This window comes from Cyprinodon tularosa, unplaced genomic scaffold, assembly GCF_016077235.1.
Source record: "Cyprinodon tularosa strain WSP-4 unplaced genomic scaffold, ASM1607723v1 ctg235, whole genome shotgun sequence".
In the NCBI taxonomy this organism is placed as follows: Eukaryota; Metazoa; Chordata; class Actinopteri; order Cyprinodontiformes; family Cyprinodontidae; genus Cyprinodon; species Cyprinodon tularosa.
This window is the reverse complement of record NW_024038880.1, coordinates 255,797-272,955: the sequence shown is the minus strand read 5'-3', so window position 1 is coordinate 272,955 and position 17,159 is coordinate 255,797. Positions and strand designations below refer to the sequence as shown.

Below are 17,159 nucleotides of genomic sequence, written 5' to 3'. Positions count from 1 at the left end.
AATTATTTAAAAATCTAAAAATACAAATAAATTGTATGTTGTTTTAGATGTTCCAAAAATAAAACAAAATAAAACATCCATAATGTGAACATTCTGGTCCTCAAACGAACAGAGGTGGAAAGAGTACTAAAAAATTGTAATTGAGTAAAAGTATCTTTACTTTGCCTAAATTCAACTCAGAGTAAAAGTAAAATTCCCCATCTCAAAATTTACTCAAGTAAAAGTACAAAATTACTTCATTTAAAATGTAATTTGAGTAAAAGTTACTTAGTTACTTTGAGTTATTTAATGCAAAAAAAGGATGAGTCATGAATGGAATTGAGCACAAGGTGTTTTAATCGGCGTATTTCAGTGGAAATCCACACTGCAAAAGATCAACATACTTCCTCACAGCACAAGGTCAGTCACAACCTGAACCATAAAGTGCAAACTATTTTCAATCCTACTGTCCAACAGACATCATAGGAATAAAGAAATTTAAACTACATTTTAAAGTTTTCAAAATGCACACAAAATTAAATGCCCAAAAGATACCAGAAATCTTACTGTTATTAACAAGCTCCTCATTTAATGCTTTTAACTGACACTTGTTTTTACATCAATTGTTTATATGTTTGAATTGTGTAAATAAAGTTCTGTTAAAAGTAAAAAGTCTTCTTCTATTTTTTAATGGCGATTAAGTGCCGGTTCCGTGACACAGGGGTTTAAATTTCCGGCCGCATTGAATTTTTTCACCATCAGTATTTTTATTTATTTTTTAACTCAGTAACGTGAGAGGGTTTTAAATGTAGCGAAGTAAAACTACTTAGGTTAAAATTTACTCAAAAACTACTCAGAAAATTACAAATTACTCATAAAAAGTACTCGCCTTTTGTATCTATGCTTCTTTTTCTATGTCTGCTTCTGTCTCCTTGAACCCCAGTGGGCCTCAGCAGATGGCCGCTCACACTGAGCCTGGTTCTGCTGGAGGTTTCTTCCTGTTCAAAGGGAGTTTTTCCTCTCCACTGTCGCTACAAGCATGCTTAGTGTGAGGGATTGCTGAAGAGTCAATTAGTCCATGCAATCAGCTGGTTTTCCTTAGATAGAAAACTTTGAATCAATCTGACTGGATGATCTGGTGAACTGGAAAGTGACCTGAGATGACATGATGTGAATTGGAGCTATAGAAATACACTGAATAGAATTGAATTTAAATAAAAAGGCTTTGTTGGTCCACTCTAGAAAGTTTGGAATTCAACGCTACTCCAAACATTTTGAATTGAGAAAGCTTCCTGGATGGGACTTTGAAACATCTTTAAAGTCAAAGGTCTTTGGACACAAAGTCCAGTGGTTTGTTTTTAAGTCTTTATTGGAATAACTATGACCTGGATGACTCAGAATCTTCATCATGGTGTTGTTTTAGGTGGCAAAAAATTACTTATCACAGATATTTTAACAAAATATGAGGTTGTGTGTTATTAAACAGTCATAGAATATTTTGCCGCTCTAATTAACCAGTCTCGGGGGTAAAACGGCTCTTTATATGAAAGGTTACAGACCCCTGCTTTAAATGAAATAACTTTATAATCATGAATCCTTGAAGCAGTTTGATCCATCCTGGATTTGAGCTCAGCTTTAGGAGCAGAAAGCAGCTGTTGTTCTCTGTATGCTAATGCAGCCGCTGTGTCCCTGCAGCAGCAGCAGAGTCGATGTCTCAGTGTGTCACCGATAACAAATGGCTTTGTTTGAAACGCACCCATGCACTGATGCATCATGCATCAGATCTACCAGAGGCTCTAAGAAATATCAACAATTTCCTGCTAGTTTCTAGAGCTGAACTTTGGATTATGTGTTTTTATAATATGCAACAATCATTTGGAAAAAAACAACCAGAATATATGTATTTTTTTTTTCTGATGTTCCAAAACCTTCTGTGCGTAATGGAGCCGTTATCACCCCCCCTTCTGTCCTGCTGGGGGAGGAGGAGACACGCAGAGATGACAATAAACCGTTTGAGGCATCATGTGAAAGACAGACGGACAGAGCGGTGGAGTTGGGATCATTTACGCAGGGAATGCGCACACTGCCGCTGTGCGTCCTGGTGCATCAACCCACAGCTCACCAGGAGAGAGAGAAATACATGTGTTCAACTCCTATACATCATATCACATTTCTGTTTACGCTCCGCGGGCAGGGAGACATGTATGCGTAAAGTTAAACTCTTCAATTTAAAGGAGGAGATCGTCTGAAATCCAGTTTGGGAAAGTTGAAAGTTTTCTTCTCAGCTCCTCTCTGCCACTGATCCACTCTGAAATCATGTCGGAAAGAAAAACCTCTCTGCGCGCCGGCGGGTCCGCGCAGAGCCGCTTCCAGGTGGATGTTGTGACGGAGGGCTCGTCCACACCGGCTGCGGCTCCTGCTCCGGAGGAATCCAAAGGCCGCTTTAAGGTGGTGGGCTTCATGGATCCGGCCCCTGGCACCGACATCGGGCTCCCGCCGGATGTTTTCCACGAGCCGGACACGACACGCAGCGACTCCGTGAGCCTCCACTCCACCGGCACCGGGCAGACCCAGATCTCGGACTCCCACTCCAACACCTACTACATGCGGACCTTCGGACACAACACCATCGACGCGGTGCCAAACATCGACTTCTACCGGCAGACCGCCGCGCCTTTCGGGGAGAAACTCACCAGACCGTCGCTGTCAGAGCTGCACGATGAACTGGATAAAGTAACAATCAACAGTTTTACACTCAAACTCATTTTACTGTCAGTTAAATTCAGTTTATTTGCACAGAAAAACGTTCAATTTATATTAGAAACATGCTGATCTCAAAGAAAACAAGAATATTAAACATTAAATACATAAAATTAAAAAATCTATTAGCCTCAAACATCAGATGATCGAAAAAAACGTAAGAAAAAAGGATTTAAATGATGTTTAAATGATCAGCTTTATGATAGATGGAAAAGGGGAAGATAAATTCATTAATTTAATTAAAACCACATCCAAACAGAAAATGTCACTTTTTTTTTAACTTTTTATAAATTAAAAAATATTTTTAAAAAAATAAAATAAAATAAAACGTCATTTAAATTTGACCTTAGTATTTATTTCCTTCAACGTTTTTAACATTTTCCCCTGAATTACAGCAGGAAAAATCTGATTTAATGGGACAAAGGAACAAATGTGGAAAGAAAACAACTTTTTATTAGAACCTGCACATTTTAAGTCTTAAGCCTCTTTTAATTTCATACCAATAAGGCCTTTTTATATGGAGGACCAGGCCTGCCATAATTAAAAATACATACAGAAATAAACGAAGGGTTTAATAATATGAAATTGCTTGAAAAAGTAGCTAATAATACGAATAATACGAATTTTTGTGCCATTAAGTATGAAAAAAAATAATAATTTTTATTTATTTTTATGCTGGCTTAATTTTAACCAACCAATTTTTTATTCATTTCTTGAAGTCTTTATTTTGCGTTTGTGTGTTTATCGCAAGTGTGTTTTTTAAAAAATTTTTATTTCCACTGCAACCTTTTTTATTGTTTTATGTTTAGTCACAACAAAATTTTTAAGACATGTTTTTAATTTTGTTTAATACTGATTTAATTCCTAAAATAATGGGAAATGTCAATAAAAGGGGGATGATAAAACAGAAAGATAAACAGTCATGTTTTTTAAGTCACTTCTGACATCTTCTGGTTGGTTGTTATCAGGTTCAAACACCTAAACCATTAGAACAAAGGGGGGGGGGGGGGGGGGAGCAAGCAGCTGAGGTATGATGAGGTATGATGCATCACTTTTGATAAAACAGAAAAGTCAAAGTTTGCTGCGGTCGGAACAAGCCGCTGAACTTTTGTTGCTTTTCCTAGCAGCAGAAGTGTGGTTTCCTGTCTTGTATGCCATGTTGCAAACGCAACACAATTTTCATAGGATGAAACATACTTTAAGAGCAGATTGGACACCCTCCTAATCCTGGCAGGGGTGGATTTAGGAAATTTGGGGCCCTAGGCAAAGACAGGCAGGGGGCCCTCTGAATTGAGAAGACAACCCATCAAACAGCCCCATTTTACAGACAGAAATATGTTAATAGAATAGACATCCATTATCTGTTCTAGGTTGTGTCCCTCTCTTCTTGTCCCTTTTCTTCTTGTTTTCCTCTCTATGTTTTGTACTCAGCTATCTTTTCATGCTGTCTCAAAGAGGAATGAAAATGTGCAGCAAATATCCACATTATAATAATATAAAATTAATATCCACAATATACTGATCCAATAGTATAAATATAAATATAGCAGCAAAAGCGCTAAGTTGGCGACAACTCCCTCCTGCCATCTTCAGGCAGTGACGTCACGGTGCGGTAAGCCTAGCGCCATTCTTCCCGATTTACAAGCAAAATCAATGGGGACTACTAGACACATCTGCAATCAACAACAATTATTTAAACTCGTAGGCAAGTCACATTTAAATGTCAAGTCTCAAAATCCGTGTTTTTTTCGTTATCTTCTGCAGGCCAGTTAGTTCTACGTCAGCCTGAACACCTAAATTCAGCCAATCATATATCAACGGTCATCTGTCAATCAAATTTTTTCGGTCATAGCATCTTGATTCATATGTCGCAGCCAGTGATGGGCAGTAGCGCCGCTACATGTAGCGAAGCTAGTAGTCTGTGTCTTCGGCAGGCGTAGAGCTAAAAGAACTGGCAGCGTTGCGAGGCAAGGGCTCAAACATGTACGGCTGGAAGCCTTCTACACCAAACCAAGCTTCTGCCGCCCTGGCGTCCTCTTCCACAACATCTTCGTCCCCGCTTTCCTCCTCTAAATAAAAAATGGATGACGGAGGAGACTCATCCACGACCTCCGACACTAAACTCTCCTCCTCTTGCATGTTTCCGCTGTCCATAGCGTTCCTTGACAGCGTCGTTTCTAAGTCACCAATTTAGTGCTACTTGGTCCCAATGGAATTTCCCATTGGGAACCTGCTAGCACTAAGATGCTAACTGGTTAGCCAGATGCTTCCAACAAACCGGCCACAACCAGACTTGCTTGTGAACCTTCTGCCACAACAATCCCGCCCCCTTGATAAGCGACCAATCACATTCACTTTATTCAATCGTGTAAAGTCGTGAACCACTCGGGAGAATTCAGAAATGCAACGGTTGGAACGGCCGCTTCCCTACGACTTTCAAAATATCGATACAATGCAATGACATCATCGGCCAGAGTGCTCTGTGTTTACGGAAGTAACCATAGATGGTAGCGCTGGAGCGCATCTACCGATCTATTCCAACCATAAAAACACAATCTTTTCAAGATGGTTAAACATAAATACTGCTCTCCGAATTATCATCCTCCATGGTTGTTGTTTTTCTTGCTGCTTCTTCATAGCAAGACCCAGAATAGTGACCTTTGTCGGGTATTAATGGCGTTCAGGTCCGATGAATACGACCTGATCATTCAGACGCAGGTCGCATTTGAAAAGATCAGATTCGTATCGGATTCAGGACCACAGAGCCAAGTGGCCTGGATCGCATTGGAACAAATCGGATCTGTTTTGTTCAGACTGTCATAAAAGATCAGATCCAGGTCGCATACGGGCCAAAAAAATCAGATTTGGGTCACTTCAGGCTGCAGTGAACGTAGCCAAAGACTGGACTAATCAGCTGATATGGAGCAGGTGTGGATGGAAGAGACTAGAAGGGAGCTAGGGGAAAGGAGACAAAGCACAGGGGGGCAACAGATAGTAACTCAAAACGGCTTAAATAAAACACAAAATGGAAAATAAACCAAATAGAATGACATAGAAAAAACAAAAAACTCAAAGTCCAAAAGGAGAGAACCATAACACAGAGACGTCAAGTAACAAAGTACAAATACTTCATTACTTTACTTAAGTTGATATTTTGTCTACCTATACTTGAGTCATTATTTTTTTAGACAACTTTTTACTTTCTACTCCATACATTTTAAAAATAGACTCATTAGTTTTGTTTCATTTAAGCTTATTTTCATGAAGGCCTGTTGGTATTTTACGGAGCCCCCTAGGGGAGATGGGGATTTCGCCGGTGGAGTTATTGATTTTTATTTGCAACGTTTTTCTGTTGTTTTACCATTTGCAGATGGTCCCTAACCACTTGCCTGGCCGCTGCCTGTGCATAGAGATCAATGTAATACATCCAGCTCGGAGAATGGCTAGTTTTACTCGAAAATAACGCTTTTTGATTCTTGTAATATGTAGTCTGTGCTTTCAGGACATGAAAGAGGCGCCATTTGTGTTTCAACAACGAGAGTTATTGATCCCGGAAGTCCGAATCTGTGAATATCTTTCTAACTTTACCGAAGTAAGGTTTTGCGTTCTCACACAAAAGGTTTTGCGAGGTAACTCAAAAATTTTGCGAGGTAACGCAATAGTTTTTGCGAGGGAACGCAAAAGAAAAAAAAATTCCCCATGTCCCCTAGGGGGCTCCGTAGTATTTAAAAAAGTTTCATCCAGACAATTAACATCTTTGTGGTTGGACTCGGTGCTGCCCCTACTTGTTGTTCACCACAAACCAAAATAAATCCTTTATCAAGATGAAGCAAAGTTAAATGTGACACTTTTACCATTAGTTATAAAACTAAGAAAATTAAGTCTAAGGAAGTTATCATCCAGTTGTAGAAAAATGTTCCTTTAATAGCGCAGTAAAGCTTCTGTCTTTAACATTTTTTCCTGCATTACTTTTACTTTTGTACTTGTAGTAGCTTTGCACTTTTACTGGAGAAAAAAGCTTAAATTGATCCTCTAACTTCTATAAAAGTGTTTCTAAACAGCAGGATTTATACTACGCCTCTGTTAAACAGCACAGAGTTGCATTCAGGATTGTTGTTTGTTAAAACCATGTGATAATAAACTCACCATAATAACTCGTTTTACAGAAAACTAATTAGGATACAACCAAAAATTCGCTCACAAATGAATCATTGGTCCTTCTGTCAGGAGCCTTTGGAGGACGGCCTGGCTAACGGCGAAGAGCCATCGGCGGCGGAGGAGGCAGCAGCCTTGATGATGGCGAAGGAGGCAAAAGGAGGAACGGTCAAGTTCGGTTGGATTCGGGGAGTTCTGGTGAGTTCTTCTCTTTTATTTGAAACAAAAAAAAACAAAGATGGAGTCTCACATTTTCTCAGAGGAAGTCCTAAACTTGGCAGTACTTTTTGGGAAGTCTCTTCCTGCTACAGTCAGAGCGAAGGCGTCGCTGGTGCTAAAGCATGTCCACGGTTCTACCTGCATGCGTGTTGTTTCAGGTGCGCTGCATGCTGAATATCTGGGGTGTGATGCTCTTCATCAGAATGTCCTGGATTGTTGGACAGGCTGGAATTGGTGAGTGATGGTTCCTTATGCAAACTAATGTCGGATCTAAAGTGATTCATGTTCAGGCTTCATCAATGATTTTGAACACTTTCCCGCTCTGTAACCATTTTCCTGTTTTTGTGAGACAGGACTTACCATTTGTATCATCCTGATGGCCACCGTGGTGACGTCCATCACCGGCCTGTCCACCTCAGCCATAGCAACCAACGGCTTCGTAAGAGGAGGTGAGAGACCCGGTTCCCAGGAGGAGAAGGGATTTCTTATTTTGCTATTCTGAGTAAATCTGCGATACGCTCCAAAACAAACGTATTTTCTCATTTCAATAGGAAGAAGTGATCAAAATGTTGAGAAAAATTTATTTGACACCATTTTGTCTAAAGCTGTGGCATTCTGTTGTGGATATATTTGTACTGGGATGATGGAGGCCCAGGAAGTAGGACTTGTTCTTTCACCAGTGGGTTGCTGGTTCAAACCCCTGCTCTATGTCTCCCAGTCACATCCTTTTGCAGGACACTTCCCCCTAGTGGCTACAGTGTTGCTTACCACAGTTAGTCTCTGAATAACTGGTCGTAGTTTTTGGAGTCCGCAGTGCTTACACTAAAGAACTTTCTGCCCTTTCTGCAAGACATTTTGGATCAGGCCGACTTTCATCCTGATGGTGCGTTGTGTGGTGTACTGGGGGTAACGAGGGGCCATCAGCCTCTCACGACCAGCTCAAACATGTTTGAAATTTAGTCGGCCGTTGTAAGGTGGTTGTGGCAAATTGCCGAGTAGCGCCATCTCACTGCGGAGCTGAATCCCTCGTGGTTATTAGACGCACATTGTGAGCAAGTAGATCGCATCAGAGCGTCGGGCCGCACAGTGTGAGAACATGCTGTGAACTTCTAAACCCTGCAGTTTCGTCTTACAGTTTGAGCTGTAGCTGTGTGCAATGATTGAAAATATCGCACAGTGTATGCCCAGCATATACAAGTACTGCCCATGCCATTTATCAATAATATAACCACTGATAGACTATAGCTGGGCAGATTATAACTAGGCTGTAGTTTGGTTCATGAAGGGTTTTTTTTGCAGAATCAATTATACCCCTGTTTGAGGACATCGGGTCTATTTTTCTGAGGGTCACAGCAAAGAGTTTATGCTGTGTGTTTAGATAATAAAGAGAATAAATACTGTGAGGCCGTCAGGTTTAGTGTTTTGGGAGAACCAGATCAGAGGTCGGTAATCCAGGTTCAGCAGGTAAAAAGTCTTTACAGAAATCAGTTCAAACCATTTTCATTTCCAGCTTCTCAGGAAGGATGAGGACCGATGTTTAAAACTCCAATCAGCAGAGCTCTGCATACAGTGACAGCTAGTTTGGCCATTCAGTAGTGGTTATATGAGATGAGCCGAGGCTTCGAGGCGTGTGTTGAGAAATGGAGGGGGCGTTTCCCTGAACTGCGTGTTGAAGCATGATTCATTTAGGGGAGGGGCCAAAATTGATGACGTCTGAAGCCTCGCTAGCGCAATGCCATATGACAGCCATTTAAACAGCCTCAGAATTCAGTCAAGATGTGGGAGTTTGTAGGATAGTTGGATGGAGTTTGGATAGATACCAAGAATAGATCCAAACCAAAAACTCAAAGTCTTCTATGTTTGAATTCACCTTCAGCTTTGACCCACATCCAAACCAAGCAGAGGAACAGCCTGGATGCAGAGGAGTAGCCTGGGATCAGCTGGATTTTACACTGAGCTATCAGAGCTCCTCAAAACAGCTCAGATGTCTTAATAAAAGCAAAGGAAAACTAAATCAGTCTGACTATAATTTTTGTTCCCAATTCACCAAGTTTAAATGTGATTGTAAAACGTCCAAGCAACATGTTTATGTGCCGTTTTTATTTGAGATGGAATTTGGGAATAAAATGCCCTGTATTTAAATACTTAAGTTAAAAGATTAAGTAAAATAGTCTTTATTTCAGGTATTGCATGTTCCACTTTTGGACAGTCATCAGTAATTTTGACTGAGAGGGGAACTTATGGTAAGAAAAAATGTCCAAAGGGGAACAGAAGTCAAAAACGGTTGGGAAACACTGATCTAGGCTGTCAGGGATTTGAGTTCCTCCCCTTCAGCCTTCACTGAATTTAACTTTTTTGTCAGAATTGAATGCGATATTTTAGGTACTCAAACATTGCTGTTCTGATCTCCTTTAACATTAATGGTGTCACAAGTTGAGTGGAGGTTTTGAGGACCCAAATGCAGAGATCAGGAAGCAGAGGTGAGTCTTCTTAATCAGATAACTGAGGTAGAAATAAAAAAAAATACAAAATACAAAACATTGAGAACAAAAAATAAGATAAAGTCAGGGAAAATTCACGTTGGGAGCCAGAGACGAGGAAGCAACAAAACAACAACAAACCAGCCAAGAGGAACTGTAGAGGTGGTGTATATATAGGGAAACTGAACCAAGACCAGGCTAATCAGCACATTGGGAGCAGGTGTGGGCAAGACCAACTAGAAGGTAAGGGGAAAGGAAACAAGCAGAAGGGAGCAACAGAGAGTAACTGAAGGACTCAACACTGGTAGAACTGAACTAAAAAGACACCAAAATCAAACAAGCTAAAAAATACACTCAAGCAGAGGGCAGAACCCTGACAGTTTCTGTCAGAGGCTTTGCACAGAAAATAGTTGCTGAATACTGACTCTACTTTTCCTCAGAAAAACGACAGTCAGAAGATGCACCTGTTAAAACATGAAGCTCACCTTTTGTTGGCTTGCAGGCGGAGCGTACTACTTGATCTCCAGAAGTCTGGGTCCAGAGTTTGGAGGATCTATTGGTCTCATCTTTGCCTTCGCCAACGCAGTGGCCGTGGCCATGTATGTCGTAGGCTTTGCGGAGACAGTTGTTGAGATGCTCAGTGTAAGAAATGTCCTTTTTTATTGACAGCACCTCCAACTGATGAAGCTTAAAAGTAAAAATAAACATCCGTTGTTCTGTTTTAGGATGTCGATGCTCTGATGACTGATGAACTGAACGACGTCCGCATTGTCGGGACTCTGACCATAATTCTGCTTCTGGGAATCTCTGTTGCTGGGATGGAGTGGGAAGCTAAGGTATATCTGTCAGAAACGTCTGCAGCAATAAATAATGTAACTGTACTGTTTGTTTTTGTTTTTTATCCAGCGAAGGTAAAGGGTGTCTAAATCCATTATTATAAATCTGATTATTTTAGCAGAGCTTAAGCAGTTTTATTTCTTTGGATACATTTTTTACATTTTTATCCTCTCAAAAAAGTGTTGTTTTTCTTTAAAGCTAATAACTAAGAATTTATGAATTTATAAAAATTACACCAGCAAAATGTTTACCAATATAGACATTTTAGACCTTGTTTGAAAGCTTAGATTTTCCACAAATCAACCACTTAGTTCTTTTTATGGACACAACGAGCAACAAAGCACTATTAACACAGAAATAGCAGCATGTATAAATGTAAATATGACAAAGCAGCAACAACAAGCAAGCAGGTCTTTATTACTGCTGTTAAAAAATGACCTATTATGTTTGAGAATTAAAAAAAACAACTTTGAGTCATGTTTGAACTGATGCAGCTTGGACTGTGTTTTACTCATCCATTCTTTATGTATATCCAGAAACTACAAGGTGTTAGCTTTTAAATGTAAATATATATAATCAGGGGCGCAGATAGGTTTTTGAAACTGTGGGGGACAGTTACTATAGGGCTTGGTCATCGTGACGTAAGCACTTCGCGTCGCCGCCATGTTGAATGCGTCTTTTACAGCAGCTCAGACTACTGCCTATGACTACCGCGTACTGTACTCCCTCTCAGCCGTGTTTTAATTTGATTAATTTCACCTTAACTTGATTTCAACCATGGTAAACCGTTGCTGTATTGTGGGCTGTAACAGCTCAACACATGATCGCCATGGAAACATAGAAAATGGGTTAACTTTCCACCGCTTTCCTGACTGGAGGCGTAACCATGGAGACCAAGCGTCAGAGATAAAGAGTCGTCGGCTAGCTTGGATCGCGGCTGTAAGACGACCGAACATAACTTTCCACAGTATTCCAATGTCATTGAGAGTGTGTTCCCTGCATTTTCATTCTGGTAAGTTAAAGATGCACGGTTTTATTTTATAGCCTACAGTGTTTCTTTCCTTCAAAGTTGGGATCTTTTACGGGAAAATAATAAAAACGGCAGCGGGAAAAGGCTCAAATACGCGAGAAACCCGGAGGGTTGGCAGTTAACGTTACTAAATACACCTTTGAAACACATAGCAGCTAGTTAAAAGTACATTACATGCGTGAGTGGTTGTTAGCCTTAGCGGTTAGCAGTTGCTAAACTAGCAGGTTCCAGAGCCCCTCTGATCACAGCTTACCTTCGTACGGATTACTGTGTTCCCACTGTTTGCTGGCTTTATGATCTGCAGCTCCTGAACCCATCCATTCATGAACTGCACATGAGACTCCAGGGACTTGTAGCTTGGGAACTGTTTTGAAGTATAGGCGCTCACTCATCGGTGCTCCACTCATTGTTTGGAACTTTATATGGATCCAAATGATTAACAATGCTGATTTTGTCACCATACCGGTCCCTGGCTTCTCTATTTAATGTGTCCCGGTAAATTCCAGATCCTTTTCGGGATTTTAACATCTTTTTTCTCTCTACTTCTGTCTCTTCTTTCAACAACAACGTTGTGTCAGAGCTATGCTTACGTTTGCGTAGCAGTCAATATGGCTGCGACGTCCCACAATGCAACGTGGATCCTGAGCCCTATTACTGGCTATTACTCAGCTATGACAACCCATCAAGCTTAATTGCCCATCATTGCAAGAAAATAACATGTATTGGTACCAAGTACTCACCAAACATGCCACATGACGTGTGAAAAAAAAAAGGTTTTATTTAAACATGGACTGACTTTAAGTGCAGGCTGTAAACACACAGAAACACGAACAGCAAAGCCTACATATATACAAAAACAAATTTGTAAATAAGTACTTTACATGGCTTTTCAATAAATGGCCTCAAATGAAGAAAGTTGTGTGTCTACTTTGTCAAGAACTCTGTAGAACTCCACTCTGTGGTACTCCACAGCAGATTCTGGCCTGTGTGCAGGTGCTGGCCCAGAATATCTCTTTGGGGGCCTATGTGTTAGAGACAGCTTCTCAGCCATATCCACTGCTTCCTTAAAGACTGCCTCAAAGTGGGCTGGCTTTCTTTTGTCCCGTAATCTCTCTTGGACAACTGAGATTGCAGAGACCATGCCCTCCAATGTCTGGGTGCTTTTTTGGAGCGATGTATTCAGCACTTCCAGTTCGCTCATTACATCTAAGGCCAGTGAGCCCCAGTAGCCCCAATTTCAGTAAAATCTCAGGCTTTTAAATGTTGTAAAATCACCCATAAGTTTTAGGTGTTTTAGTCCTTTATAATTAAATTTATACATTCAAAAAACATAAGGAAGTTATTATCAACGTCTCACTCTACTTTACAGCTTTGTATTAACATTGCTTTAATGTGTGTTATTGTGTACAGCTGGGGATGTTAAGGGCCACGTTAATTATAGATTAAAGAATTTACTGTTCTGTAGTTTAAGCAATTGTCATATTTGTAACATCACTAGTCTTTCCTGTGACATGCACCTTTTATTTATTTATATATACACACAAACACATTATATATATATATATATATATATATATATATATATATATATATATATATATATATATATATATATATATGTATATATATATATATATGTATATATATATATATATATATATATGTATATATATATATATATATATATATATATATATATATGTATATATATATGTATATATATATATATATATATATATATATATATATATGTATATATATATGTATATATATATATATATATATATATATATATATATATGTATATATATATGTATATATATATATATATATATATGTATATATATATATATGTATATATATATATATATATATATATATATATATATGAGAGAGAGATTCTTTCCTCCGAGTTACAGTGACATAGACAAACTTGAAGATACATGACATCCTCAAATTTCTATTCTATTAAAATTTCTGTATCTGTATAATGGGTCTGTTCTATATGTTGTCTTCTCAATTCAGAAGGCCCCATGCCTGTCTTTGCCTAGGGCCCAAAATTTCCAAAATCCGCCCCTGTGTAGTGGAATTTGTTTAGCTTTGAAGTTCGTTTTTCTCATGATTCAACCTGTAACAACCTAAACCATTTGGCTTGGCATAAATACGGATTCAAGTAGCCTACTGTAGCCTACACATTTCTGAAAGACCCCCAACAACTCCAGAAAAAGTCGGAACAGTCGATTTAATTATAAATAAATAAATGCCAGTCGATTCCCCCTGCCTCCCGCCTTATGACATTGGCACCTCTCTTCACGCTATTCTCACTGACCGTCTCCACTCTTTTTTCCACGGCGACATCGAACAGACAACCAAAAAAATGCAAGGTGATATGATACCGCAATGAACAGTTTACTTACAGTTGGTGCTTTTCGAAAAAAGGATGCAATTGTTTTCTGTTTTTTCGGTTTGGCTGGCCTCATGTTGATGTCCGGACTCCGGAATTGGGAACTGTCCCGCCACTACTGTCTGTCTGAGTAACCATGGAAACCAGGCTCGAGACGTAAATGCCAGAGACAGGATAACTTTTAGATTTGAATCTCTACGACGCAGGCAGCCTGCAGTTAAACAAAACGATTGCCCGTCTATGATCTGACTGTTTTATGTTGTTGTTGCAAAGCAGTAAATTAGAAAAAGCTTTTTGATTTTCTGTGAGTTTCGCCATATGTTTTTTTTTTTTTTTTATAAAAGTGGGGGGGACGGATTGAGGGTCATTCGAATCTGTGTACGTCAGAACACCCCTGACGTACACGCTATCTGCGCCCTTGTATATAATATATAGTATATAATGTATCAAACGTGTAATTTGGGCTTACAGTTATTCCTCAGTTATTTGATTTTCCATTTGGGTATACAAAATAGGCGAGAATTTGCCAAAATGAAAAGAATATTATAGCTGTAGATCATGATCATGTTGGAGCTAAATCAGCTAAAAGCTGATTCTTTGGGTTTAGATGAATAAATTCTACCTTAGATAAAGCGTAATTAGGTGTAAATATTTTGTTTAAAGTACTTCCTGTAGCTGCTAACACAGTTTGCTGTTATTACTGTAAAAGTCTGAGATTAAGTTTCCATCTTTTCTTCTCTCTGGATCCTCCAGGCTCAGGTTGTCCTGTTGGTCATCCTGCTGGCGGCCATTGCTAACTTCTTTTTAGGCACCTTCATTACAGTCGACAGCAAAGAGCCCAAAGGATTCTTTGGATACCACAGTAAGCCTCCATCCTAACTGTCCTCTGGTGCTTCTTTGGGTTGATCTCTTTGTAAAAATCATTATTTTAAATGTTTTTTTTTTCTGTTTCTCAGCTGCCATCCTCTTTGAGAACTTCGGTCCAGACTTTAGAGAAGATGAGACGTTTTTTTCAGTGTTTGCGATTTTCTTCCCCGCTGCCACTGGGATCCTAGCAGGAGCCAACATCTCTGGGGACCTGGCTGTGAGTTTTTTCCTCATAAAATGAATGCATCAATCTTTTTTCAACCGTAGCTGATCTGTCTTCCAAATAGTGATCTGGTGTGCTCCAAGGCTCTGCATCCGGCCCACCAAAGATACGCCGTCAGATTTAATTATTGGTCTTAAAGGAAAAGTCTGGTCAGTAAGGAATAACCAATGGGTCATTATTTATACCTAAAACTAATATGTTTGCAGTGATTTAATGAATTTAGAATGAATCAATAAAAAAAAGCAATCATTTTCGTTGTGATCACTGAGTCTGGGAGCGGCCATTTTAACCCAGATATAGTAGCCCCTCCCTCCTGCCATCTTCCAGCAGTGACATCACGGTGCGGTAAGCCTAGCGCCATTCTCCCCGCTTTACAAGCTAAATCAATGGGAACTACTAGACACATCTGCAATCAACAACAATTATTGAATATGAGCGGGCTTCTCATTTAAACTACTCGCTGGTTTTGTACTCGTCCTTTTTCTGTATATTGTCCTTTAAAATATTTGTCCAAACCCAATAAATTGTCCCGTTTAGTAACTAAATATGAAGACTTTTATGTCTCTGGCATTAGGATCCTCAGTCTGCCATCCCGAAGGGAACCTTGTTGGCCATCCTCATCACAGGCATCACCTACGTTGCCGTCGCCATTTCTGCAGGTCTTTATAAACTACCAGCTTCCGTCCGATGCTTCACTCGCTTCATTCTGGTAAACATCATCGTCTGCTGCAGGTTCCTGTATTGTCAGAGATGCAACAGGTGACCACAATGACACAGTAAGCGACACAGTGAACTGCACAGACGCTGCTTGCACGCTTGGCTACGACTTCTCCATCTGCAAGGAAGGAGGCTGCCAGTACGGCCTGATGAACGACTTCCAGGTAAGAAAAATCTCCCATCAGCAGGATTGGTTCTAAACTGGTCTGAGTCTGGGTCGCATGTTAGCTTAGCATTAGACTGGGAGGCCATGGTGTAGACTACCCAAAGTCTGGAGCAGTGGCGGCTGGCCCATAGGGGGTGCTCGGGTGCTTCCCTCCCCAGATCTGGAGTGTGAACAGGGAGCTGGTGTCAGACCTAGTGCATGGCTGCGGGAAATGGATGTGCTGCAGCACCCCCAAGTGGCAAGAGGGAGACTTAAGAATTTTTTATTAAAAAAAACTTGCAATACTTCACAATTTATACATGTCTTATGAATAATTTGAAAATTACTTTTAAGTGTATTTGGATTTTGATGTAATTACTTTTAGGACTAATCAACACAAGTTCATAGAAGCTACATTGTCATGGCAACATCAGCAGTCTAGTAAATTTACTTTTTTACAGTGTCCTGTCTGGCGATGTGGCAATAAGAATAATGGTCTTCATGCCAAAAAGAGTTTGGCTCTCTTTTTGGCATCAAGACAATCTATTTTTACACTGTAAAAAAAAAAAAGAGCCCAACAGATTTTGCTTTCACAAGTGGAGCAGTACGGCTATCGCCACAGTGTTACGCTTGATTTATGCATAGAAATTGCTTTATTATAATTCATGCAGAGTTTTACAGATTATATAGACACAGCAATGTAAGTAGAACAGGAAAGGGAAAACAGAAAAAAGGAGAGAAGATGGAAGAAAGAGGAGATAGAAAGGAGATATAGAGAGTATACTGTGGTAGCTGAAGGTAAGAATGTGGGCTTTCTGGATTGAAGTGAATCTCTAAGTACCTGGAACCAAGCAGCTGTAGTTGCTTGTGAGAGTATACTTGCAGTTTATCCAAAGGAAAAATGCTCAATAGTGGTTGTGAAGAGTCAAAGACCCGCCCCCACAGAGCACCAAAGCAACCGCAGGGGGATCCAAATCCTGGGATTGCCCAAAGGAATCCTCAGAGCAAAGGGGGCCAATCATAGGAGGGGCCAATCAACCAATGTTGATTGTTTTATTTCAGCCAACAATTACAGAGTTCAAACTTTCTTTTGCCCTTTCTGCTGCCTCTCTGGCTCTGGTAAAAAAACATAAATACCTGCTGGTCCCTTCCCAGGCCCCTCCCCTTATAGAAAATGGACTGATCCACATAACTTCATGTCTTACCTCAGAACAAAAAATAAATCAATAAGAAAAATAATAAAACAAAGATAAATATAACCAAAAATTATTAACCTGCATATAAACTCTGTAAATAATACAAAAAATATGTAAATTTAGGAATAAATTAAGACAATTAAAATG

At 39.7% G+C, this 17,159-nt stretch overlaps 1 protein-coding gene across 1 annotated transcript in view; it reads left to right on the top strand.

Annotated features, from left to right (window-relative positions):
* Positions 1-2,295: 2,295 nt before the first annotated feature.
* The window catches only part of LOC119784864 (solute carrier family 12 member 2-like), a 32,369-nt gene continuing 17,505 nt past the window's right edge, over positions 2,296-17,159 (top strand). The window contains exons 1-10 of the mRNA XM_038287122.1: positions 2,296-2,712; positions 6,967-7,092; positions 7,272-7,347; positions 7,467-7,562; positions 10,096-10,235; positions 10,319-10,429; positions 14,618-14,726; positions 14,821-14,948; positions 15,529-15,613; positions 15,687-15,835. Coding sequence (XP_038143050.1) covers positions 2,296-2,712; positions 6,967-7,092; positions 7,272-7,347; positions 7,467-7,562; positions 10,096-10,235; positions 10,319-10,429; positions 14,618-14,726; positions 14,821-14,948; positions 15,529-15,613; positions 15,687-15,835 — 1,437 coding nt within the window. The remainder of the gene's footprint in view (positions 2,713-6,966; positions 7,093-7,271; positions 7,348-7,466; positions 7,563-10,095; positions 10,236-10,318; positions 10,430-14,617; positions 14,727-14,820; positions 14,949-15,528; positions 15,614-15,686; positions 15,836-17,159) is intronic.